The sequence below is a fragment of the Camelus ferus genome, chromosome 6 (genome assembly GCF_009834535.1).
Source record: "Camelus ferus isolate YT-003-E chromosome 6, BCGSAC_Cfer_1.0, whole genome shotgun sequence".
NCBI classification, from domain to species: Eukaryota; Metazoa; Chordata; class Mammalia; order Artiodactyla; family Camelidae; genus Camelus; species Camelus ferus.
The window spans coordinates 55,306,495-55,334,066 of NC_045701.1; the positions used below are offsets into that span (position 1 = coordinate 55,306,495).

The following is a 27,572-nucleotide window of genomic DNA, read 5'->3' on the forward strand; positions in this document are numbered from 1 at the left end:
GACAAAAGAATGATGGAAGGAGTGAGTTGGCAGAGGCTGAATGAACACTGGGCACTGATAATGGTTTTGGCTGAAACTGTTGTTTATCTACAAGGGAGATAATAAATAACAGAAAACCTACTGGAATGCTATACCAGTAGCAGGTACATTTTTTTCTTGCTCTTAGACCAGTACATTCTCATTCTCATCTCTATAAACATGAACTGCACTTTTTATGGCCTAATTCGTCCCCTACCCCCAATACTATGTTAGATTTAGCAGAAACACGCAAAAGCTCCCTATTGGATTATAAGACCCTTGACCTTTACTTTGGGGCAAGTAGCTCTGAGGGTCCCATGATAACAAGGGATTTGGAGAGCTTTGACTTACCACTTGGATTAGAAAGAATTAGGCCTCTTCTGAAGAGTGCTTATCACTATTTGCTGCCTTATGCTCTAGGTGTGATTCAGAATGTGCTTCTGTAGGCAATACATTTCCACAGTTTATAGTAAACAGCCAGGCATAACTACATGCCTCTTCATTTCTCTTCAAGATTTCCGACCTTGGTTCTGCCCTTGTGGGTTCAAAGCACATGTTTGCTCTTCAAAAGTGCAAAGAGGAGGCAATCCTCTTCCATGTTCTCCTATTTCTGCACAAACCAGATCTCCCACTTTATTCCACGGAGATATTTATGTTTGCTGACTAGCAGATGCATTGAAAATATGCACAGCACATTGCCAGTGTGCAGATCTGGAAGGATCTCTGAGCAAGGAGCCGTCAGTCCTGTTCCGCCCCACCCTGCCACAGCCCTGGCAGTGTCCACAGTTGTGTTTGCACTGAGAGTGCTGTGGCTCCACAGTGGAGATGTTTATTGACAGCACAGACGTGCTTTCCAGCTGACTTCCTCCTCTCTGCTCTCCCTAACCTAACAGGCTGGCAGCTTGGAGAAGACGCACCCAGGGAGTATTTGGACTGTTCCAGTTTTAGTAAAAGGCTGGGAGGAATCCATATAAAGCAAGCCTATGTAGTTTTGCAGTGGGGGGAGACGCAGTTGTGTGACTTTGGAAGGTGTGTGTGTGATTCCGGGAGGGAGAAAAGAGGACAGAATCGCTGAGGGGTAGGTAGCAAGCAGGATGACAGTCCTGGGGAATGCAGCAAGGTGGAGGCCAGCACCCACGAGTGTCTGTTGGAGATGGAGACCAGAAAATCGTGGACCTGAGTGAGTCTAGTGTCTGAGCAAGACAGTGGACAGGCTGCCTAGCACAGAAAGTGCAGTCCAATGCCAGGTTCCCAGAAAAGACTTCCGAGGAGCTGGGTGTCTCCCAGGTCCCTGAGTTGTGGATGAGCAGTGTGGGATTCAGTGGGGAAGTCCTGGCACATGAGTCAAGTAGCAGTAGCTATGGCAACAGCACTGAAAGCCAGTTCTCTCTGGTTCAGGTCTCAAGCAGTACACGCAGAGAACCCAGCGTCCACAAGGAGTCACACGGACTTCAGTGAAGCCCCGTGGAGGAGGGCTTGCGTTCTATATTAGGGCTCTTGGTGGCAAGTGACAGAAATCAACTTCAGTAAGCCTAAGCAGGAAAATGATTTTAAAAAGGTGGTGGTGGTCGCAGTGGGGTGGTGGTCGCGGTGGGGTGGTGGTCGCGGTGGGGTGGAAGTGGTCAAGAGTGACATATAAAATGCAGAAATGAGAGTAGGCCTCAGAAAGGGCCTGGAACCAGACATTTAATACGTCAGAACATCCTTCTCTGTGCAGCTTCTGAGTCCTTTCTGCAGATCAGCTTTCTCTTATCTTCATTTCACGTGGCAGAACAAATTTACATGGTGCATTGCAGCCACACATACCGACTGACTGATGGTCTCTCGAGGACCCAAATCCAAGCTTGGGTGAGAGAATGCAAACGCTCAGCTTGTTTCAAGAGTTCACTCCTTGGGGGCGGGTATAGCTCAGTGGTAGAGCACATGCTCAGCATGCACAAGGTCCTGGGTTCAATCCCAGCACCTCTACCTAAAAAAAAAAAAAAGGTTCACTCCTGATCCTGTCAGCTCCTGCTGGGGCAAGAGGGCGTGAAGTGCCCACGTGGCTGCTGGGAGCTGCCCCTGCGAGGATGGTGGGAGGGGATTTCTTAGAGAAGTGGGCGGGAGAAGACGTCCAGGAGATGGCCATCCTGCCACCTGTCTCTGCTGCTGCTCTCAGTGTTGTTCTTGCTGGTCCCACTTTCCTCAGATCCTTACATGGCTGCCCCTCCTCATCATCTATGTCTCAGCTCAAATGTCACCTCCATGGAGACACGATCCCTGACCACACTGGCTACAATAACACCCCTCATCCTCTCCTTACCCCTTCCCGTTCTCTCTCCGGTGTGGGCTGAACTATGTCCCCCGGCCAAAATCCAAATGTTGAAGTCCTAACCCCCAGTACCTCAGAATGTGACTGTATTTGGAGACAAGGTATTTAAAGAAGGAACTGAGTTAAAATTAGATACTTAGGGTAGGCCCTAATCCAACATGACTGATGTCCTTATAAGAAGAGGGAATTTGGATTAAGACACGTGTAGAGGAAAGACCGTGTGAGGCCACAGTGAGAAGGCGGCCGTCTGCAAGCCGCAGAGAGAGGCCTGAGGAGAAACCAATCCTGCCGACACCCTGATCTGACTTCCAGCCTCCACAACTGTGAGAAAATACATTTCTGTTGTTTACGCCATCCAGTCTGTGGTACTTTGTTACAGCAGCCCTAGCAAATGGAATACACTCTCCATCCCTTTCCTTGTTTGATGTTCCTGCAAAGAGACAGCTTAGTTAGTGGTTGATGCACAGACCCTGGCTCCGGGCTCTCTCAACAGTAATGGCAGCAGCTGTGATGGGGCGGTAGGTGTTCTAGAACCCCGTGGATGTAGGGAAGTTGCTGTGGCAGGCTTGGGGGTTCTGGTGGTAGCTAGCGCAGAAGGCAGGCCTGGGGTCAGGCTCCAGGGACAGACAAGGCACGGCCGAGGTGGCCAGGGCGAGGCTGGGCTGGGGAAGGGTCTTCACACCTGCTGGGCCACTGGGGAGACCTTCTCCCTGGTGCTGCTGGCTTCCCCATCCAAGAAGAGTGGGGCTCCTTTCTAAGGAGGTTATGGCCTCCACGGCACCCCTGAGGAGCTCTGGTTAGGGTACAGCGGGGCACCTTGCAAACCAGCATTGGGCATGTCGCCGCCACAGGCCCCCTTTCACTTGTTGACCAGGCTTTGACAAAGCCATCATCTCGCAAGCCTGAGGGCTGGATTTTGCACAATGGTTGAGGCATATATTAGGCCCCCACTAAACGCCTCTGGAATGAAGGGAGTATGTGCAGATAACCAGGACTAGAAACAGCAGACAGGCACAACCATTTGGTTCTGCATCGGGCAATTGCTCTGCTTCACAGGGTATACTGCGCTCCCACAACACCCAGCATCTCTTTCAGTCCCCTGGTCTGCCAGCCACGCGTTCCACATGTTTCCAAGTTCACAGTCCAGTTGTTGACATCAGACAGACCAAATGCCCCAACGCCTGACTCAGCTTCTCACTTGTTACCTGGGAGTATTGACACTCCGTGGACACAGACAGAACTGTCAAGCCTGCCATGGGTTCTCCAGGGTCCAAATGTGAAAACTGGAAAGATCTGTTTGTTTTCTGTTATCAGGCTTCCTGTATTCAGCTGTCTATAAGACTTACTATCTATATACTTCTGTTCATATCTCAAAAGAGCTTCATCTTCTGTCAGACATTCTTCCTTATCTGGCCCTCTGTTGTGCTGGTTTCTGGGTAGTTTCTCATCTCTTTTCTGGCTTGTTCCCAGCTCACTCACACTTTTCATATGTTCATAATTCTCCTATTATCCTCTCTCTACCCTTCCTCTCCAATTCTATTTTTCTATTAAAAATTTGGCTCTGAAAAAAAAATTGGCTCTGTTTTCACCTCCACTTTATTTTTTCTCTTTTCTTTACTCACCCTTGGAGAGTCTCTCTTTGCTCTCTTCTTTACCTGCTCCTTTCCCTGGCTTTGTCACCCAAAAGCTCCCCTCATCCAGATGCCCTCTGGCCCTTGCAGCATGTTGCCAGCTTCCTCAAAGTTCTTCCTCCCACTCCTGCAGAGATGTCTCCCCCAGGGTCCTTGCTTTCATATCAGGGTCTTAAAATCTCTCTAGCAGCTGTTTGAGGGCTAATACTGAGATTGTCTCTTATTTCAAATAGCACAGTGATCTGTACATAGAAGTTACTCAGTGATATTTTTATCGATGTCATTACATTGCTTTTTGTACTTATCTTGGAAGAGTTAATTCAGGCTTTGGGTTGGGTACTATCGAGCCATTTACTGCATATGTACACATGCTATATTCTCAGGCACACCCTGATCATAGCAAAATTCTTTTGTTAGCTTTAAGGGGCATGGATTTGGCACCAAAGAGTGGTGTGTGGGGATGTGCAGTTAAGGAAGTGAAGCCAAAAAGATGTCTGAGCACATGATTAGTGTAAGTGAGCCCACTAAGTAGCGAAGGCATGAGCTTTATCCAGCCCTAAGATGACCCAAAGTTACTGGAAAGAAAAGCAAGAGGGTGACTCATCCCTTGTCTCCATAACAACCACTTTGGCCATTGCTTTTTCTTATTACCAGAGGCTAGTCCTCTAATGGCAGTGATGCCACTCCTGGCCATGTGGCCTCATGACTCAAAGTCTTAAGATTTACAGCATTTTCTTAAGAGATAAAGGCCGTTCCTGTGGGTAACTCCTTTTTAATACTCATAGGTTAGTCATTTACTACAGATAATCCTTTCAAGTAAGTTGACGGCCAGGCTCCCCAGCCACATAGTGAATCATCTCCGGCCCAGAGACTTCTGTGTGTAAGCCTAGAGGGGACAGCAACACAGAACAGTCCAGCCACTAAGGCACTTTCAAGTGTATCCTGAAGGAAGCGAGACACCTTCTCAGTTCTATCAAGTGAGTGCCTTCATGTGCACATTTCCCTCTTACGGTGAAAAACAGGATGAAAGAAACCCCTTTACACAATTGCTGAACTATCTGGTTATTTTAGCGAGCATAAGAATTATTTAGGAACCGGATTATACCTAGTTTTCTCTCTAGTTTACATTAGCCAGTCCCTGCAAGGATTCTCTGCTCAGTGCTTTTCTGGACGAGCTGTAAGAGTCAGGACCTCTGGATTCTGTTCTTAAACATGCAGGAGCTTGTATAAGTAAATCACTTTCCCTGACAGTAAAAGCAAGATGATAATACTTATCTATTTCCTCCAACAAAAAGATAAGACAAAGTTAAAAGGAGACCATACATAATTTGAATTTTCTGTGCAAACTGTACTGAAGGGTTAGCTGATAACTGCTTCATAATGGAGTTGCTTTTGAGGCCAGGTCTATTTATCTGAAACAAGTGGTCAACTTTTAGTTCCCTGAGGAATAGACATTAAAAAGTTTTTTGTTGTTGTTGTTTTGTTTTTTTAATTTGTATTTTACAAACAAATCAATCTATTAATTGAATTCTTCACTCAAATTTTTAATCATTTTTAAGAAGCATTAAATGGTTAACTAGAGGGAAGAGCATTGAGAGTTGTAAAACCATCCACAGGACTCTTCTCCAGTGCCCACACTGTGAATTTATTTACTTAGAAAATATTGAGTGCCTACTATGCCTCTTGGATTCATCAGTGAATAATAAAGCAAAGAACTCTAGAGTCAGGGAGGGAGTGGGAGAAAGGCAGGGGGAACCAGTAGAGACAAAAACACAGTAGACACAAGAAATAAGAAAATTCTATAGCATGCTGGAAATTGATAGAAACTGCAGAAAAAAGAAAAATCAGAGCATCATAAAGGGGTATCAGCAGCATGACGAACTGGGAAACTTTTTTGGGAGTGGTAATCTGCAATTGACTGTTTTTTTTTTTCTTAATGTTTTTAAGACAAGTGGTAAGAAATGTTGTTGCCTGTCTAAAGTTGTGAAGATTCTCCTGGTTTTAAAATTTGTTTGTAGAAGAAGGAAGGTTTTCCATTCAGATAATCTGCATCTAGATTTTGCTTCCTCCTTTTTTTGTGTGTCCAGCTCTGTGTGGTTCTCTGCTTTTTTTTTTTTTTTTGTCTCTCTAGGTTGCGTTTTTTTGTTCTGAGGTATGCATGTGCTTCATGGAATCTGTGAATCCAGTCAAGTGGTATGGATATGCTTGCTGGTTTTTTTTTGTTTTTTTGTTTTTTTTTTTCCGGTGAAAAAATTTTCATATTTTTCATGAGATTTTCAAAGAGGAAGGAGACTGAACAAATTTGAGAATTCTTGTTCTTTTTTTTCATGTCATCTTTGTCTCATCAATACCTCATTTTCCCTGTTCCCTTCACTCCCCTCTTTCTCCTTCCATGATGTGGGTAGGAAATATATCTTTATGAACATAGAAAAACTTTCATTTCTGATCATAACATAAAGGAGAAAAAAAGAGAAATTTTATATATTAAAAAAAAGTTGTAGACTTGTGGTTGCCAGGGGGGTGGAGGGTGGGAAGGGATAGACTGGGATTTCAAAATTGTAGAATAGATAAACAAGATTACACTGTATAGCACAGGGAAATATACACAAAATGTTATGATAACTCACAGAGAAAAAAATGTGACAATGAGTGTGTATATGTCCATGAATGACTGAAAAATTGTGTTGAACACTGGAATTTGACACAACATTGTAAAATGATTATAAATCAATTAAAAAATGTTAAAAAAAAAAGTTGTTTTGCTATGTATTCCTTGGTTTATTTTCTTTAACTATAGGTCTTTAGTTATTTTAAAACAAGCCAAAAAAAAAAAAAAACCAAAATAAAACCAACAAAAAGAGCAACAAACCCCTTTTGAATTCCTTTTGATTTTGAAAATAAATATAATAAATGAAATACTCTTTAGGAAATTCCTTTCCAAATGGAAAACATTGTTTAAATATTAAAATAATGAATTATTTTAAAAACATTTAAATTTTACTTAAAGTAGAATATGTATGTGTTCCTAAAATCTTACTAGAACTGGGGAACTTTTGAGTTGTGATTTTAAGTAGAGTAGTAAAATAGTACACTCATAGAGAAGGTGTTATTTGAGCAAAAACTTGAGGGAGGTCAGAGAGTTTGTTAGCAGATAATGGGAGTAGAGAGTTCCAAATACAGGGAACAGCCTGAGCAAGGATGCTAAGTCTGGAGCGAATCTTGTGTACAGGGAGGAATAGTTAAGGGGCCCTTGTGGCCAGGGTGGGGTGAGCCAGGGGAGGGTAACAGAAGGGAGGTCAGACTTAAATTCCAAATGTAAATGTTTGCTTCTCTCAACTTTCTTAGGAGCAATACAGTTTTATATATCGCATATCCTTTGTTCTCTGACATCATAGGATTCCACACTACCAACAGTATCAGGCTACTGGGTCACTTTATGTAATTCCTGAGTTCATTGTAAGGTTGCTGCCCATTGTGAATCATACATTTAAAAAATATTAATGTATCTTATTTTTTAGAATTAGTTATAGACAGATGGATTGAAAGATACAGATTTATATAGCTAAATATATTTGGAGGGGGTTAAAATGTAATTTGGACTTTTTATAAATTTCCATCCTTCAATCACATTGTATCAGAGATTACACCATGATATCACATTTCCATTTTCCACTTTGGTTTACTGAGCCAACTCATTGCCCAAAACATAGAACACGTGAAACTGTATCACCAAGTTACATCACAAGCACCAGCTGGCCAGTTCCAGCCAGGCCTCCTTTGTCCCACTGAGGTTATTTACAGGCTCCCCTTAGTCCTGTTCTTGCAAGAGCAGGGTCCTTCCTGAGCCCCTCCCCTGCTCAGTGTGTCCTCAAAGAGGTGGCCTATGTGGACCACTCTCATGCTAACAAACCAGTATGCCAGCTGCAGCATCTGCCCACCCCTTGGGAAATGCCTACTTGAAGGAACTCCCGGTGACACTGCCAATGGTTCTCCCTGGTGAGAATGCTAATGTCTGTCCCAGAAGTCTGCTCTGGAAATCTGCAAAGAGCCTCAAGCCCCGGGGTGTGTGCAGAACAGGGAAGAACTGCTGCCTCACATCCCAGGGCTGTATTTTGTCACTTGATGCAACTTCTCACAAAGCTTTCACAAGGACAGCTCCATCAGCTTCTGGCCCCGTTCCTCTGTCTCTGGGGTCCAACCCAGAAAATAATTTAGACTGAGATTGGTTCCAACATCCCCTCCCTAGTCCTTTGTCCTTATCCTGCTGTCTAGCACCAAGTCCTTTCCTCCTCTAGCCAAAAGTCCAAAGGCTCCCAGACACAGTCAGGCAAATACAGAGAATTTCTCACATATGTTCTCAGTCACACTCAGAATCCCACTTGAGACAGAAAACTGTCCCTCAGAACTGAGACACTGGACTCAAAAGAGCAAGTCTGCTCCTCTGTTCTCTCAGAGATCATTCCACCATGTGTTCAACTATTCTTTCCTTTTCTGAATGACCCCTTCCAACTTCTAAATCTATCAACTTTTGGTGGCCTGTTGGTGATGGTGTTTTTCCTTCCTCCCTCCCTCCTTCTTTTCTTCCTTCCTCATTCTCCCTTCCTTTATTTCTTCCTTCCTTCCTATATTGCTTTTGTTCTCTGCCCCACTCTTTTGAATTGCAAATATCCTATTTCCAAAGGCAATTTCTTAGACCCTAACATACTTCTAATTTGATCTATGTTGTGATCTTGGTCATAGCTAATTCTCTGTGCCTCAGTTTCTTCATCTTTAAAATGGGGATAAAAATACCTACCCCTCCCATATATGTATGTAAAGCACCAGGTATAATACAAAGCATATAATAAGTGCTTGATGAATAGTAGCTGCTAATATCTGAACTTTGTTTATATATACATAAAAATGAAATATATTTATATATAATGAATATATATACATATATATGAAATGATTGCCACAAGTTACCACATCCATTACCTAACACAGTTACCTTTTTGTGTGTGCATGATGAGAATATTCAAGATCTACTCTCTTAGCAACTTTCAAGTATTGCTAACTATAGTCACATGCTATACATTAGATCACAGAACTTATTCAACTTGTAACTGGAGGTTTGTGCCCTTTGACCAGTATCTCCTCATTTTTTCCCCACCCCAGCCTCTGGCAACCACCAAACCATGTTTCCACATTTCTGTTTCTATGAGTTCAAATTTTTAGAATTCATATATAAGTGAGATCATATGGTGTCTGTCTTTCTCTGAATTATTTCACTGAGCATAATGCCCTCAAGTTTCATCCATGTTGTCACAAATGGTAGGATTTCCTTCCTGCCATTTTTATAACTGAATAATATTTCATTATGTGTGTGTATGTGTATAGATACAGATATACAGAAATATATCTCACATTTTCTTTGTCCCATTCATCCACCAATGAACACTTAGATTCTTTCCAGGTCTTGGTTATTATATATAATTCTACAGTGAACATGGAGGGACAGATATCTCTTCAAGATGGTGACCTAATTTCCTTTGGGTATATACCCAGAAACAGAATTGCTGGGTCATATGATAGTTCTAGTGTTAAATTTTTGAGGAACCCCCATACTGTTTCCACAATGGCTGCACCAATTTACGTTCCCACCACAGGGCATATCCTCTCCATATCCTCTCCAACACTCATCTCTTGTCTTTTTTATAATATCCTCTGCAACACTCATCTCTTGTCTTTTTTATAACCGTGATTCTAACAGGCATGAAGGCATCTCATTGTAGTTTTGATTTGCATTTCCCTGATGATTAGCTATGTTGAGCACATTTTAATGTACCTATTGGCCATTTGTATATCTTCTTTGGAAAAATGTTTATTTGCTTCCTCTTCCCATTTTTTAACTGTTTTTTCCCCCAGCAATTGTGCTGTATGAGTTCCTTACGTATTTTGGATATTAACCTCTTTGTAAATATTTTCTCCAATTCTGTAGGTTGCTTTTTCATTTTGTTGATGGTTTCCTTTGCTGTGTATCAAGCTTTTTAGTTTGATGTATTCCCACTTGTTTACTTTAAGCTTTTATTGCTTGTGTTTTTGTTGTCATACCCAAAAAATCACTGCTAAAACCAATGTCAAGGAGCTTCTTCCCTGTCTTCTTCTAGGAGCTTTACAGTTTCAGGTCATACACTTAGGTCTTTAATCCAGTTCAAATTAATTTTTGTGAATGGTTATCTGAATTTAAAAAAAATTCATCTTATACATCCATAGCTCTATTTCAAAGTTATTACCTACTGAACAAATAGCATCTCTCTTGGAAGCATCACTGTTGTAAACACCTTTCTTAGAGCCATAGATTTATTTTATTTTACTCCTGCCTCTTCCAAACATACGTTTATATTTAACTCTTCCCTCCTTCATCAGGACTCGTTCCAATCTTTGGAAAAAATACAGACTTTCTAGGAAGTGATTCATTATTTCTATCATTCATTCAACAAATCTTTACTAAGAACCCAGTGGGAAGCAACAGCAAAACAATTTAGGGCTCCCAGTCTGCCAGAATAGTCTCAGTCTGTGTACCCATATCACAGTTCAGAACGGGAATGAATACAAGGCCAAGAATACGAAGCATATCACCTAGCATCTCAGAAAACTTGACAGGGCCCTCCCAGTGACCGAAGTCGCTGTGCAATTCTTGGGAAAGCTTTGACGCTGAGAACGGATTTAGGTAAAGTAAATGCAGAAGGGATGAGAATGCCCACACACGGTTAAAGCAAGCAAGTAAGCAAAACTCCCTAAAGCAGCACACAATGAAGCTTCGCAGACTCTCCCTATCTTGGTCTGAGGAGTTAGCAGGTGAATCTGGAGAGAGGCAGTTGAACGTGGGGACGGGGAACGGTGCGGAGGGGACCGACTGGGCGCTGCGGAGATGGGGGCCGCGAGTCGGGGTCCCACCCGCCACTGCCCGTGGTCATGCGTCTCCTCTGCGCCCTGGAGCCACGGCGCCCGGGTGTCCAGCGGGGCCGGGGACTCGCCCAACCTGGCCCACAGGGAGGGGCCGGGCTGGCAGGAGTGGCGGCCCCGCCCCGGGAGAGGCGGGCCTGGCCGCACGTATTTGAAGCGCGGAGCCACCGCCCGGCCAGGACCTCACCGCCTCTGCCGGAGCCACCCCCGCGGCAAACGAGCGAGTGAGGGCGTCGGTGAGTGTTGTGGGGCGCCGGGACCCGCACGGGCACCCGCCTGCTGGCGGCTCCGGCCGCTGCTCGGTGCGCGGTCCCTCTGGAGGGCTGGGCGGGGGAGGGGGCCTGGCTTCCCGGGGGCAGCGGGCCCCGGGCGCAGACGGCGTGAGGCGGAGCGGAGCGGTGGGCCCAGTTCCAGCCCCGGGTCCGTAGGCTTCGAGCCCTCGAGAGAAGAGTCTGAGACTCGGGGAGAGTTAGCAGTGCTTCACAGAGACTCACCTGCACATCCTCGCGGCGGGCGGGTGTGTCTGCGGACGCCGGGCGGAGCACGGGACACCCTCTGTGGCGACTCAGCCCCGGCCTTGCGCCCTCCCGCCCCCGGCTGCCCAGGGCCCGCCGCGGTGCGTGGTGGGCGGGCGCTCCTCACACCCAGCCCCCACTCCACTCGGGCGGGAGGAACCAGGTGTCCCTGCCACTTCCACAGCGGGCACTGCCGCGGGACTCTGTCCGGCGGCTCCTGCGACCCTTGACTTGGCTGTTGGCCACCTGATCTTGTGTGGGGTGCAAATGAGTTCTGCTACCAGGCCGGCTGCGTCAGGGGCTGCAGCCGCTCTCTGGATGCTGATCCCGCAGAAAATGGTGCTGCCCCAAGCTGAGTGGACATGTGCCCTGCTTGGCAAAGACCGCAGACCCTCAGCTTTTGCAAATCAGTGACTCATCCCTGCCCAGATTTGGGCATTAACGATCTCAGACCTGTGCAGAGGATGGGTGGGGTGTGGCCGAATGTTGGTCCGAGTGTGCAGAGCCCTAGATGGGGGGGGGGGAGGGTCTTTTAAAACATGTTTGAGGATTTATTCTGGATTGTCAGTTGCTCAAATAAAAGCACTAAAATGCGTCCACTCCGAGAAGTAGGCGCTCAGAGACACGGGGCTTGAGGCTGTGACTTATGCTTCACGCCAGCCCCTTAAAGTTAGCGACTCCTATTCCAGATACTGTGGAATATTTGTAAAGTGACTCCTGGGAGTTGGGTTGCTGGACAATGAGGACGGTTGGACCTCAGTGACCCAGTGTGCTTCTGGGATTCTGGAAAAGGAATGGAAGACAGGCTCTTTTCGTTCTGAAGAAAATGACAGCAATAAAAATTGACTGCTTGGCAAAGAGCATGAGAGAAAATTTTCACCAACTTCCAAAATTCTGATTCATTTGCCTCAAGTTTATAAAGTTTGTCTTTCATACTAGGAAATTGTGTTTCCATATAAGTTAAAGTTCAATAATAAAAATTTATTTTTGCACAGTAGTCTCCTTTTCAGACATTGACTTTGAATCCCTGGAATAGTCTTTCATTCCTTTGATGGCTGTACCTTACCCTTGATCTATGGGATATTGGAGCTGCTTCCTAAATTAATGGTGTTTAGGGGGTTACTCTTAGAGTCCACACTTAGTTTATATTCTGGGGACCAGATTGATGATGGTTCTTGAATGTTTTGAGCTTAGAGATATTAGGAGGCTGCCTCACCAGGTTACCTAGGTAGCAGAAGACGGGGAGTACTGACTGACAGACTGACCCCAAAAGCTAGGTTTTTTTAAATGGGATAGGCAAGAGTCACTCTGTTGAGGGGTCCTTAATCAATGATATTTTACTATGCTGCAAACATGCAGAAGTACTTTATAAAGACTTTTCACTTATTGCTAGTGAGGTCAGAAGGCCAGTATTGGTCTCACTGTAATTTAGATGCTGTTTGCCTAGAACCCTCATTAGCCAGACTTCAAATTTTCTTTTTTTTTTGTACTGGGGATTAAACCCAGGACCTCCATGCAGTCTACCACTGAGCTATATCCTCTGCGCCCAGACTCTAAATCTTAATTGCAACAGAGATCTATGTTCGTTAAGTATAACTTAGAGACTGTTATCTTCAATACCAGCTGGCTTGTAAACATCATGTACCTGAGACTGATCTAAAACATAGCCTCTCTTTCCTGTGATGGTTTGGGACAGAGGCGTCTGCTGAGGACAGCTAGTTAACATTTTGTGTCTGGTGCCTGAACTGGTTCTTCTCATTAAATTCCAAGTGGTAAGCCTGCCAGGGCAGTAATTCCAAATTGCTGCTGACTAAGTATCATGTGTTCTCTCTTGTCTGATGTCCAGCTTTTCCGTAAGGGAAAAAGAAAAATCAGTAACTGAGAGGCACAAAGTAACTTTACCTTCCTTGATGCCGAGGAACTATGATGAGAAAGAAATCCTAGTAAAGGGCCAGTTTCCTTTATTCTAACCCAGCATCACTGAATTTAGCTTTGGTAAGTGGACTTTCCTCAAGCCCTGTTCTGTGTTTCAATAAAGACAGGAAGTAGACCGCCTCTCCTGTGTTCTTTGGAAAGGAGTGTGGGCAGTGCTTGGGGTTCTGAGAAATTATGTTCATGATCTACTTCCCTTACAGCTTGTGTAAATGTTGGGGCCGTTTGTGGGCAGAAATTTCAGAAGTGCTCCTGAGAACCTGGGCAACTAGATTAATTGCTAGGTGGGCCTAGAATAGCACACTGCAGTGGATAGCCACTCTTTATTAAAGGGAAAAGCTGCAATTAGCAGCCAATTAAATTGGTCTGCATTCTGACTCATGTTTAAATTCCTTATTCCAAAGCAACACTGAACTACTTCCTGTAGGTTTTTCCAAATGTGAAAATTCAGATAGTATTTCCTCTATGTTTTTGTGTGTCTTTGATGTAGTATTTCTCCTCTGGATCTTCAAAATTCTCTGATTCTGGGAATGTCAGGATGGAGTTCACATACCTATAGTATCTGTAGAGTGGGAAGATTTTTTTTTTTTTTTACATTTGATTCTTTCTCTCCTTATAAACTACTCATCTTAAAAAAAAAGAAATTTTTCAGGCAAATAAGGAAGATATTTACCCAAATAGATGTTTTTTGTTGCCTTTTCGTTCTTCTTTTTAAGTTCTAACATCTCTAACATCAGAGATTTGATGGTTTGCAGTTGGCATAATCAAAACAATGCAATGCACACCCAGTTTTTGGAAAACTACGCTTTATCAGTTTAATTGTGTTTATAATTAACAAAGTGACTGTGCAAAATGGCATCCTTGTGTTCAGTATCACTGCACGCTGAATGAGTCATCCAGCTGGTTTTCTGGTAAAAAGATGATCTCTTTTTTAATTTGTTTACAAATTCAGCATGTTATGCACTTCTGAGTGAATAAGCCAGAGAATTAATTTCTAAATGAGCTGATTACACTTTCAAAGCACTAAACTTTAAAATTTCAAAGTGTGAGTTTTGGGGGAGGGTATAGCTCAAGTGGTAGAGTGCATGCTTAGCATGCATGAGGTCTGGGTTCAATCCCTAGTACCTCCATTGAAAAACAAGTTAAATAAATAAACATAATTACCTCCCCCCTGGGAAAATTAAAAAAAAAAAAGGGTGAGGTTTTATACTGGTGTAAAATAGTCCTGAATTAGGAGTCAGGATGCTTGGACCCTGGTCCTTGGCCTGCCAATGACAGAACGGCTTTGGGTCACTGCATTAGCTCTCTGAGCCTGTTTCCTCACCTCTAAAGTGAGGATATTAATTTTCCCCTGTCAGTCTCATAAGATTATTATCAGAATCAAAATAGGTAAGGTGCAAAAGTGCTTTGTAAACTGAAAAGCACCACACAAATGCAGGGTGGTGTTATTCTAATGGGCTTGTCTAATGTGTCACAACACAATCCAAACTGTCATCCTTGGTGTTATGTGAAACACAGTGGAAATAAAGTGAAATCTGCTTTGTTTCTCAAATTGTTTTGGTCAGTTTGGAAAATAAACTGAATATGGTTGAACAGAGACTTTGAAAAAAATAAATGTTAAATTTTGGAAATGCTGTCTTTGTGTGAGTTTCTGGTTGTAATTAGCCTTTAAAGACATCTAACTTTATTTGGAGTTATGTTGATAAGACATGTTACAAGACCAATGGTACAGATGTAGCTAGTTTTACCAATTGAAACTACTTTTCTATTTTTTTATTGACCTGCATTTGTACATGTGTGTGGGGATACACATGCTAATCAGCCTAGGCCAGTGGTTCTCAGACCAGGCACAATTTTGCCTTCTTCCACTTCCCCCCAAGGATATTTGGCAATGTCTTAAAACATTTTGGGCTGTCATAATGGAGTAGGGGGTTGCTACTGGCATCTTACAGGGGTTTTTTTTGTTTTGTTTTTTGTTTTTTAGGTAATGGAGGTACTGGGAATTGAACCCAGGACCTCATGCATGCTAAACACACACTCTACCACTGAGCTATACCCTCCCCACTGGCATCTTATGTTTTGAAGCCAGGGTTGCTGCTGAATATCCTGCAGTTCACAGGACAGCCCCTCACTGTAAAGTATCCCACCTGAAATGTCAGTGGTGCTGAGGTTGGGAATAAGCCCCTCCACAATGGGGATGTTTAAAAGAAGTCAAAACTCAAAGTTACTGCTGAGTCTTGGGTATGTTGCCCAGGAGTGGAAGAACAATTTGTATAATCAAAGGAACTGAGCTTTCTGCCCACTGTGAAGTTTAAGATTGTTTCTTTCTTACTGGCATCTAAAATGAGCAGCTTTGTTTTCTTGACTTAAGAAATGTCCTTTCTTTCCCTTTTCTGTAACAACTCATTAGTTTCACCCGCAGTAGCAGCACAATTTTCTAGGCAGTGGCGGGCTTTTGGGGAAGGAAGCACAGAGGAGCACCCAATGCTGGCTTTAAGAGTTTGACTGCTCTAGGAAATATTGTGACTATTCACCCTGGGAAAGTCACTGTGACTTCCCAAACAAATGGCCATCATTTTTCTACATTGGAAGATGGACACAGTGGTAACAATGGGAACTTAAGTGTTCCCAAATATGTTTGAGAATGCCCAGATTTAAAAAAGATGTGCAAAAAATTTATTGGAAGGTAATATTTAACTGTGATATAAATAACAGCAGAGTAGGATAAAATATCTGTTGTGTAAGTGAAGCACACGTTAAGTTCTAGGAGGAGCTCTGCCTGTTTTTGTTTGTTTTACAAAAGAATGAAATATTTTACATTTTTAGGATCTGTCAAGCAGCTACCATTTATTGGATCCCTTGGGGCAATGTCATTTCCTAAAATAACTGAGTAAATATCACAAGTAGGCGACTCAAGGAAAAAGAGCTTCTGACTATTTAAGGTCCGGGTCGTTTTGTCCATAGCACAGGTGATGCTGAGCTGAGAAAACTCACCAGGCCTGAGGAGTTGGAGCTGCCCTCCTCCCCTCACTGCCAGAGCATCTGCACCAGGAGCAGGTGTAAGACTTCGTGTTGGGTGAGGAACCTGGCACAGGGGAAGGAGCAGGAGAAGCAGGAGTGATGTCTCAGGGCCACCCTTTGAGACAGCTTTGGGCAAGGCCAACCTTCTTTGGCAGCATCCTACCCAAGAATGTTTTCCTCCCCATTGTCTGACTTTTTCTTTTTTTTAACTTACACTGCCAGAGATTTCATTTGGAATGACAAGTAACTTAAAAAAAAAAAAAAGAACCAGCAAGCATCATCTTGTGATCTTGTGCCCGTCTTTCTTTTTTATTGCTCCACATCCCAATCTCACCTTTCCTTTAAGGCTTAGCTCAAACAGCACTGTCCCTTCCCCTTTAGAAGTGATCTTTCCGGTTATGGCTTCCCAGGGCAGGCAGTCCAGCTCACAGTGTCCATCACTTGTCATTTCTCCTAGTGTGGACCCTTTGACCACACATCTTGGCTGATTCCATCTTCAAACCCAGACCCGAGCCTGAAAGATGCCTGGCCCAGAGCAGGCAAATGAAGGAATAAATAATAGGCAGCAGCTGTGTCGGGGGTGGGGTTGGGGCATTGTTTTTTAACTCTGCTTTCCTTCTAAAACCCTAAGAGGGCATGGGGCTGTTAGTGGGAACCCGAGGGGAGGTGGGTGATATTAACACACTAGCACTTTTTGTAATGTGATGGAAGAAGATTACAGGAAGGAAGATGAAGGAGGACCAAAGACAAACCAGGACCGTTGACATTTGTTACCGAGGAAAGGGGCAGAACGTTTTTCTCCCCACTCCCACCTGCGCTGTATGGCCTGTTACTCCCAGGAATCAGGACACAGACTAGCATGATTAGTTTAAAGTTATGAGTTAAATAGGATGTAGGGCATGGTGATCTAGGTGGAGTGCATCCCTGGCCTTTGATGAGACACTCTGTGGTTCCCCACTATTGACTTAGGTGCATTTTATAGAGACTGGCTTATGTTAGAAGAATGCCTGTAGATTGACTAGAGCTGCAGAATAAGCTGTTTGGGATGTTAAATTCATACAGAAACCAGTGAAATCTTGTAAGATAACCTATGTATTTTTTTTCTCCTTTCAGGAAAATGGCAGACAGTTTTTCGGTAAGTGTTTTATATGTTTTCCTACCCTAATGTATATACATTCATGTAGGTTGAGTTTTTTTTTTTTATTAATAAACTTTATTCTTTTAGAGCAGTTTCAGGTTCACAACAGAACTGAATAGAAAGTACAGAGTTCCCACATAGCCCTCCATACCCACACATATATACTCCCCTACCCTAGGTTGAGGTTTTTTTAACCACCAGACTTTCCCTTCTAACCTTCCCACCATGTGGCTTCCTCTGCCTCACCTGTCCATTGAGGGCTTGTTAGCTGGAGTCTTGTTTTTCCAGCAACAGACTTGGGAGGAAAGCAAGGCACGCAGAGGCCTGGGACTCACTAACAGTAACCCTTTACCAAGAGGCCTAGGACAGAAGTGAGTGGATTCCACCGGCAGGCACTGAGAAATAACTGAGCAACAACAGGAAGTGTGGTGCAGTCTGAGTGTTCTGATTTTTTTTTAATTAAAAAAAATTTTTAATTTAAGTATAGTCAGTTACGGAGTGCTGGTTTTTTTTTTTAAATCCTGTAGTACCCTCTACCCCTCCTCCCTTCCCAAATGCTGGAAAAAGCAGCAGCCAAAATAAATTCCTATTAGTATGCATATGTGTTCCCAAATTCCTTAACAGAATGACTCACACCACACCCAGCCATGAACTCCAGTTTTGTCTTCTCTAAAACCAGTTTGGTGTTCATCATCAGGCCCTCTGTTTCTCTCTCCCCTTCCCCAGACCCCATGGGCTCCCTTCATAGCCTCACTCTGTTGCCCCAATACCAGGTCTGGGGTTTGGGTTCCTGTTGTATCAAAGGATCAGACCGTCCCGGGAGATAATGTTCAATCAACGCAGATGTCTTCTATGCACCACCTAGCACTCTGCAAAAGAAATACTGTAGCAGAGAAAATGGGGAGGGAGAAGGTAGAGTCTCTTCCTGGAGAGAAAGGACACAAGCGCCTTGCAGTCTAGAAAGAGCCTTCCCAAATGCTGCTGCCTCATCTGTTTATCACAACAATTCATGAAATAGATCATTTACCCCGTTTTACAAACAATAACACTAAGTCCAGTACAGGTAACAAGATGGCTCCGAGAGTTTGGAGCTCTTGATGGATGGTACTCGGTTTCAAACCAAATCTTCTGACTCCGCATCCCAGGCGCCTCCCGCTGGACACGGCAGCCTCCTTGATACTAGCCTGGATGGCACTGAATGGTGGATTCCCTGTTGCACCTGACGGGCAGTAGACACCCAGCGAAGAGAGGGCCAAGGCGAGCAGGGCCAGCTTGCTGGAACGTTTGCAGCCCAAGAGCATCCTGATTTTTGTGATTGTTTTTCTCATGTCAGTTAGAAAGTATGTGCATTTACATGGAGGACTTAAGCAAATTATGAAAGTGCAACCCTTAATGATCTGAGATGACGGGAGGCTAGAATAAAGTGATAAAGCAAGCATAATCTCAAAGTCTAATTTTACTCTTAGGAACTCAAAACTAATAGATGGAAAATTTTTTATTGATATGAATTTCATATCTTCACCATATCCCTCTACTTCTTAGAGCACATATTCCTTTTTACCTGAAAATTCTGTTTTTCTGGATGTTTTTCATCCTATAATTGTTTCTGTCTTTCTCTCCAGCTTAATGATGCCTTATCTGGGTCTGGAAACCCAAACCCTCAAGGATGGCCTGGTCCATGGGGAAATCAGCCTGGGGCAGGAGGCTACCCAGGAGCTTCCCATCCTGGGGCCTACCCTGGCCAGGCACCTCCAGGCACCTATCCTGGGGCCTACCCTGGCCAGGCACCTCCTGGGGCCTACCCTGGTCAAGCACCTCCAGGGCCCTACCCTGGCCCAACAGCACCTGGTTATCCTGGACCAACTGTACCAGGAGCCTACCCAGGGCAACCTGGTGGGTCTGGGGCCTACCCACCTTCTGGACAGCCAAGTGCTCCTGGAGCCTACCCTGCGGCCAGCCCCTTTGGCATCCCTTCTGGACCACTGGTAAGATGCAGCCAGCCAATCATTTCATATACTTGATTGTGATATTGGGATGAAGCTAATGAAGAATGTAGCATCTGTCTGGAGCGGTGATGCCATCACTTTGCAGTGTTCTGGCTGGGAGCTGGCTCTGGGCACTGACCTGCAGAGGGCTTCAGGGAGACCTGAAGCTTTAAACTCTCTGCTTTAGGGCCACTTTGCAAGGGCCAGCTACAGTGTCTGTTGGTCCAATAGAAAAAATAATTGTTCGTGTTGAGTTTAGTATGTGTGCTTTAGTATAAAGAGAAGCTCATGCATCTTTTGAAGGCATCTGTAAAGCAGCTTTAATATACATCAAGTTAAGATCACAGTAATGGGGGAAGTTTGGGTTGTTATTATCATTAATAAACATTGAGTATATGACATGTGCCAGCTGTGTGCTTCTGTAGGGATGATGATCTCATTTAACCCCATAACTACCCTGTAAGACACTGTTACTCTCCCCACTTTACAAATGAGGAAATGGGCAATAGAGAGTTATACAAGCTGCCTGTGGTTATAGAAGGAGCCTTTGGGGAACCAAGGTAATCTGGTTTTGAAAAACATTCTAAAGATAATTTTGTGATCCAAGGATTGAATTTTCATTTATATTAAAACTCATTTTAAAAAATGAACTCTAAGCATAAAACCTAACTCTGTGGGGCTCCAGACATCTCAGACACAGATCCCTCCCTTCCAAGTAGTCTAATTGGAGGAAAAGATACAGATCTGAGGGGAGAGTCCAAAAGCAGCATGGGGTCAGTCCCTTTCAGGACTATGGCGGCACAGGTAGCATCTGATCTGTTTTTGGGTCAGCTTGGGGAGCGCACAGAGAGGGCATTTAGAGCATGGGAGGCATTGAGTGGGCTGGGACCACGGACAGGTAGTCAGCTGAGACAGAGTGGGACATGGGGGCTGTGGAAGGGAAGAGGTGGATGGGAGAGAGATTGCAGAGGAAGAACCCCAGGATCTGGTGGCTAGGTCTTAGGAGTCAGAGATGACTCTTCAAGGCTGGACGACTAGAGCACCAGTCAAGGGTCAGCCCAAAGCGGAAACTCATTGTGGGGCGGGTAGGGGAGACAACCGCAGTTCACACCTGTCAAGATTTGCAGCACCAGGAGCAAAGCCAGACTAGAGGAAGCCCAGGACTAGTACAGATCAGGGCTAGAGAGAAAAGACTTGGGTGATGGTTGAACCCAGAGGGAAAAAATTATGAAGGAAAAATAGAAGAGGCCAAAGACAGAGCAAATGGGACTATTTATAGCACCTTGAACATAGATGGTCAGTAAATATTTGTGGAATGAACTGGGGAATATATTAACTGGAAAGTGTCCATTCCACAAACAGTGAGTACCTGCCACATTCAAAGCACTTCATTGGGCCCATGTGAGTGGAACATATGAGACTTCAGAAGCCCAGGAAGAGACATGATGCCTGCCCTCAGGGAGCAGAACAACCATGATGAAGCATGTTACGTGACAAGGACCTTAAGAGTGGCACAAAAATGTTACTGTTCATTGCAAGGTCTGGCTTAAGCCATTTCAGAAAATAGGCTAAGTGGATGAGTTGTAGATTGGGATGGCCCTCCTCATGAGACAGACAGTGCTCTAAAAGAGAACGTGGTCCATCTTTGGCACCAGTGAACTGATGGTCTTATCCTCAATTAATCGTTGTGGTTGTGTAGAGAGCTTTCTCTCTTCAGTCCCTGGGCAAGGCCTGAGCCTGGAAAGATGGCTGACAGCAGGGTTATATGTTATTCACATAATAAATAGTGGTTGAACTTTACCATCTTTTCTTTCTTGCCCTAAGAAAACATGACTCTTTATTGATATGTATTTTTTATTCCCAGAATGTGCCTTATGACCTGCCTTTGCCTGGGGGAGTCATGCCTCGCATGCTGATAACAATTCTGGGCACAGTAAAGCCCAATGCAAACAGGTAAAGAGCAAAAGTAGCACGTCTAACATATTTGGTGATTGATTTTGGAATAAAGGGTGATTTCTTTTGAATTTTAGCAAATTTTTTAAATTACACATTTAGAATCTTAGCTGTACCGTACGTAGTTTGGGATTTTCCCATAAATCAATACACACTCCCACCAAGAAGACAAGGTTTCCCTCACTAAATCTTGTTTTTCTCCCAGAACCAGAATAAAATGGAGTTCTACTTTGTGGGGACAAGGAGAAAGAGCAGAAAAACCTATCCTGTGGCCCTTCCTGGCAGGGAAAGCCTTAGAATTAAAGGAAAGCAGAGCCTTTGTAATGTAATGTTTGGCCATCCCTCCACCTGTGAGCCATATATTGTCTAAAAAACAAAGCCCATCAAAAATTAGGGTCAAAGAGATGTCGACTGAGACTGTGGCAGATCAAAACCAATTTCGGTTGAAATGATTAAGTAGTGAACTGAAAATATTATTACTTTGTCCTGCAAAATCTACATGAGGAATTACACGAAGGAAAAGAATCCTTGAGGTGTTAGGGATGACAATTATCTTCCTTTTCACTGCTGAGAAAATACAACCCATTGGTTATTTAGTCAAATACAATTCCTACTGCCATTTGACTATATTGGTCCTTTCCCTGTGAATTTAATCATTGGTGGTTGTGTGTGTCTGTTACTGGGTGAATGAAAATACCCGAAGAATCACTGTTAGTATGTCTAGAGTGCACACCTTGCTTTAAAACAAGAGCACCAGCTGCTTCCGATATTAGTGCTCAGTGGAGCACACTTTGAGAAACTGATGGGTTGGGTCAGTACTTCAACAACCAGAGGACTTGTGTTTGTATTAACATCCAAGGAGAAGAAACAGGGTTAAAAAGTTAGTTACACTTCACATCATGGAATATTTAACACATTTATTATTATGACTCTACAACTTAGCAACAGGATACTGAACATTACATTATCTCATTCTTGCTGTTTTAGGACTAGGCTTTTCATTAACTATGAGGAAGCCATGTATTTGATAGCATTTTTTTATGTTGTAGGCTTACCTTTAACAGGGATTAAAAGTAACCTGGCAGGGCAGGAAAGAAGTAGCCATTATTACTGTCAGGTATAAAGTGCCCTCAAAGTGGCCCCAAACCTCTACAAGGAAACCTTGACCGTTTTCATGAGTAGAGGTGGTAAAGAGGGAATTACAGCTGAATGGAAGGATATGACCAAAGACAAGAAGGCCAAAATACTCAGTACTTATTGTCATTTACCTTTAGATACTGTGGTAGTACATTGCATACAGTAGTTCCCCCTTACCTGAGGTTTTGCTTTCTGCAGTTTCAGCTACCTGAGGTCAACTGCAGTCTGAAAATATTAAAGGAAAACTTCCAGAAACAATTCATAAATTTTAAATTGCCACCATTCTGAGTAACGTGATGAAATTCATGCGGTCCAGCCCTGTCCTGCCCAGGACGTGAAATCATCCCCTTTGTCCAGCGTATTGTGCCCATTAGTCCCTTAGTAGCCCTCTTGGCTATCAGACCCACTGCTGTGGTATCGCAGTGCTTGTGTCCCAGTAACTCTTACTTTACTTAACAGTGGCCCCAAAGAGCAAGAGTAGTGATGTGGGCAATTCAGACATGCCAAAGAAAAGCTGTAAAGGGCTTCTTTTAAGTGAAAAGGGGAAAAAGTTCTTGACTTAGTAAGAAAAGAAAAAATTGTGTGCTGAGGTTGCTGAGATCTACAGTAAGTACAAATATTCTATCCATGAAATTGTGAGGAATAAAAAAGGAACTCGTGCTAATTTTTGTTTGTTTGTTTTTTTGCTGTCATACCTCAAACTGCAAAAGTTACAGCCCCAGTGCATGTTAAGTGCTTGGTTAAGGTGGAAAAGGCATTAAATCTGTACTGTAAGATATTTTGACAGAGAGACCACATTCACATGACTTTTATAACAGAACATTGTTATAATTGTTTTCTTTTGTTATTAATTGTTAATCTCTTACAGTGCCTAATTTATAAATTAAACTTTATCTTAAGTATGTATGTATAGGAAAACAATGAGTGTGTATATATGTAGTTCAGTACTATGCTTGGTTTCAGGCATTCAGTGGGGGTCTTGGAACGTATGCCCTGCGTGTAAGAGTGGGCTATTGTACTTGGTCCAGTATACTTTCCAGTTTGAACCCGTTCTCTGGTTTATTTGCTTTCTGTTTAGAAAATTTTCCTGTATTTTATAAAATGATTGCTCTTTAGAAAATTATATGTTCTTTATCTGATACAAATGTACAACTTGAATAATTTTACTAACTCTGCTCTTTGGTTTAAAACAGGCTTGCTTTAGATTTCAAGAGAGGGAATGATGTTGCCTTCCACTTTAACCCACGCTTCAATGAGGACAACAGGAGAGTCATTGTTTGCAATACAAAGCTGGATAATCAGTGGGGAAAGGAAGAAAGACAGATGGTTTTCCCATTTGAAAGTGGTAAACCATTCAAAGTAAGTTATTGCTACTATTATATATTGATAATGTGTATTTCTCATGGGGAATCACCCTGAAAATACCATGCACTTGAAATGAATTTTTATCAGCTGTCCTGGGACACCTAATAGTACATCTGTTCCCCATCGCAGAGGACCAGTGTCAGAAATAGTAGCACACTCCCCAACTCCATTCAGGCACCTCACCATCATCCCTGTTACCACCCTGAGTTTAAGCTTTTCTGAAAATGAGAAAACTAACATCTTTAATAAAACAGGCAGAAAGTCTTTATGGTACAGTTGGGCTGAGACTTAATTCCTTAAAACAACATAGTTAGCATGGCAATCAAAACTAAATTTTTTTTTAAATTCTAAAGCTAACACATTGACTATAAACCAAAAAAATAAATAAATAAACACATGCTTGTTTTAAGAAAAGAAAAATTTGTAGATTTTTCAACTAACTTGAAAAGTCCTCTGTCTTTTACCCTCTCCTCTAGCCTCACAAAGGTTGCAACCTGAATATCTTTCCAGTATTTTCTATGACAAGCAGCACACTTACTATTTTTAAGCACTGCTTCAATAAGTATTTATTAGGTCCACAGGGTCAGGTTAGGGTTGACTGTAGAGTATGCAATAAAAAAGCTAGACTGTAAGCTCCTTAGGGGCAGGGCTAACAAGGACCATGCTCTACATTTGCTGGCCATCTTTCCTTAGCAGAACATTGGCACCGAATACTACTTCATTGTTTAGATATGTGATAATTCAACCAGTACCCTCTTGATGAAAATTTGGAGTATGGAAATATTCCAAACAAATAAAAGGTTTGGAAGGTTTTATTTATTTTACTAAAATACTGTGATAATTGTCCTTATCTTTGCTTCCTAGGAGAATAATTGTATTCAAAGAATATACATGCTTAAAATTTAGATAAAGGTATTGCCAAAGTGCTGCTTCCAAAAGGATGCAGGGAATTAACACATCCACTAAACATTGGGAGAGTATGTTTCCCCTGCTCTTGCCAAAACTGGTTATTATCAGTCTTCACATTTGCCACTCTAAGTAGAGAATTCCTACTTTAGCATTTATTTTTATTTTTACCTTCAGGTGTTTGAGGCCATACAAAAACTTAAGTTTTAGGTAGACAAACTATTCATCCTTTCCTTTGTGGCTTCAATTATATATTCTTCTAACAATTTTATAATTTTGTTTTGTTTAAATCTTTGAATAATTTGGATTTTATTTTTGCTGTAAAGTTATTTTTTCTGACTTTAATCAGTTCACAAATGATCATAAAAGTGTAATGATGACATCCTGAGATCGAGCCAGAATGGTTTGGAACTGAATAGGCATTTCTAACAGTTTTGTGTACATGCCATTTCAGATACAAGTCCTGGTTGAACCTGACCACTTCAAGGTTGCAGTCAATGATGCTCATTTGTTGCAGTACAATCATCGGATGAAAAATCTCAGGGAAATCACTAAACTGGGAATTTCTGGTGACATCAATCTCACCAGCGCTTCACACACTATGATATAATCTTAAAGGAGCAGATACTTTTTTAAAAAATGAAATTTAATGTAAACCTTACACATTTAAAAGTTTCACATTCATTATGAGTGAAAAATCTTACCTTTATTCATCAAATGTTCTTCTTGTAAATCATCCATTTAATAAATATTCTAAGAGTTACTTGTCTTTATATGTCACTTAATTGGGGCAGTTTATTCTTGATAATGCACAACAGACTCAATGGAAAAAGATATATGTAGCAATATTAATACTACCTTAGAGTCTCCCAAAGTTTTCAGTACTTGCTAAAATATTTTTTTAAAAGGAAATAGGAGTAAATACCCCCCAAATTAACCTTTCTTCTCGAATTTCATAAAAACCAGGAGATGCTACAAGGAAATCATTTTCCCATTTTCTTACTTAAGGAAACATCACATACTCAGGAAATGAGACAAGCAGAAAGAAAATGTTTACCTATAGATGACCCGTAGACAATTACTGTTAGCATTCTGGTATATTTAGACTCCTTTTAACTATTTTCTCTCTAAATAATATTTCACTGCTTTCAGATCACTAATAGATACCAATATGAGACAATCTTCCCATGGGTTCTCTTGGTTTTTATGAAATCCCAGATTTGTAGAGGGGGGGGAAGGTAGGTTTTTAATTAGAAATATAATCAGCTGGAAAAATTTAATAGTTCTCATTGTCAACATTCTCATGTATGCATTTCTGCCCTTCCTCATCGCCAGCAAAGCCAAAGATTAATAAAATTTCAAAACTAGGATGTGCTCACATCACTTTATTTTATAAAAGATCGTAATATTATTTGATCTGTTATTGTTTCTACAATACCATCTTCTCAAATACTCTGTTGTCACAGGTTGGGTTCCCCAGGAAGCAAAGAGATTAGAATGCAAGAGGTTTATAAGGGAGTCCCCTTTCTTTCAACAGCTGCGGAGATGAGAAGGCACGTGGCTAGGAGGGAGAAGCCAAGCATCCCTGCCTCAGCCTACCCTACAGGGGTTGGATGATCCTGGGATGATCCCCTAGAGCTGTCCAGAGAGCGATAGGCCTTCATATCCTCACTTCGGTCCATGAATACAGGCCAGCAGGGAAACAGAATGATCTGTTTGGGTGAAGTGGCTTTGTTCACCGGAGACAGTTCTCACACAGGATGATTCCCGAGGGCTGTCTGCTAGTAGCGCATGCAACAACTAAAGAAGTAAGTCCTTCAGCTCTAAAGGGGGATGTGAACAGCACATCATGGCTTATTTCAAAAAGTATGTTAATTCCTGATTCTAACATTCAGATCTTGACTGTTCTACTCCAATGATTAAATAAAAGAAAATAATAAGCTACGGAGAAAAGAGGGAACTTGGTTTACTCAAGATTACTTAAATCCTCTGAGTCTTGGTTCCCTTGTCTATAAAATGGGCAGTATAATACATCTTTTGTAAGGTTACTGTGACCATTGAATAAATTCTACAGCCAAGGGGTTGCCATATAGTAGGTCCTCAATACATGGAAATTCCATTTTTTCATTTTTGGAAAGGTTCTTGTTCTACCAAAGCAGTTTTCTTTCATTTTGTCTTCAAAGATTTTCTGAATACCTTGTAACTCTAGAGTCCAACAGCCCAAGGACCCTCTATCTAGTTGTAGGGCTCACTAATGCCTGCCTACCCAACTCATTCCATTTCCTAATAGTCCTGGTTTTATCCAGGTATTAATCCCAGATAAAATAGGGAACTCTTTTTAGTTTAAGCAAATCCCCTGCTGAGCTGCAGATGGAGACGCAGCATTAGTTGGCCTAACCAGACTAAATGGAAGGACATAGCTCTGTTTACCATCAGTAGCCATCTCATGACCCCAAAAGGACCCAGCCTTAGAGAAACCAACGCCAAGGATGATGGAATGAACTATGAACAGATGTTCGATCTTGATGCCATCATTGAGCTGCTAATTGTAAAGTACCTGAAATCACCCTGACAACTTGTGAGATAATAAATTTTTATTGTTAAGCCAATTTGAATTAATTTTACAATACTTAACAGCCAAAAGCTTTCTAAATGATTCAATAGTACATCTTACTAAAACCTACCAAAAAAATCTTGTTTACTGACATTTTT

At 42.5% G+C, this 27,572-nt stretch overlaps 1 protein-coding gene and 1 long non-coding RNA gene across 2 annotated transcripts; one reads left to right on the top strand and one right to left on the bottom strand.

Moving 5' to 3' along the window:
- Window positions 1–1,679: 1,679 nt before the first annotated feature.
- Window positions 1,680–11,495, bottom strand: LOC116664280. Its single transcript, XR_004320715.1, has 2 exons — window positions 11,403–11,495; window positions 1,680–1,987 (listed from the first exon to the last, which is right to left on the bottom strand). It is a non-coding gene; the product is annotated as an uncharacterized LOC116664280 (long non-coding RNA).
- On the top strand, window positions 11,024–25,623 carry LGALS3 (galectin 3). The gene is made up of 6 exons (XM_032482081.1): window positions 11,024–11,144; window positions 17,490–17,511; window positions 19,137–19,499; window positions 21,364–21,452; window positions 23,783–23,948; window positions 25,315–25,623. Exons 2-6 carry the CDS (start codon window positions 17,494–17,496, stop codon window positions 25,468–25,470), a joined length of 792 nt encoding a protein of 263 aa, XP_032337972.1. The 5' UTR covers window positions 11,024–11,144; window positions 17,490–17,493; the 3' UTR covers window positions 25,471–25,623.
- The last annotated feature ends 1,949 nt before the right edge of the window (window positions 25,624–27,572 follow it).

What these genes read in the sequence shown, in the direction of transcription:
- LGALS3 (XM_032482081.1), top strand. An exon ending in GCATCCCTTCTGGACCACTG is followed by an intron (nt 19,500 to 21,363) that starts GTAAGATGCAGC and finishes TTTTATTCCCAG; the next exon opens with AATGTGCCTTATGACCTGCC. An exon ending in GTAAAGCCCAATGCAAACAG is followed by an intron (nt 21,453 to 23,782) that starts GTAAAGAGCAAA and finishes GGTTTAAAACAG; the next exon opens with GCTTGCTTTAGATTTCAAGA.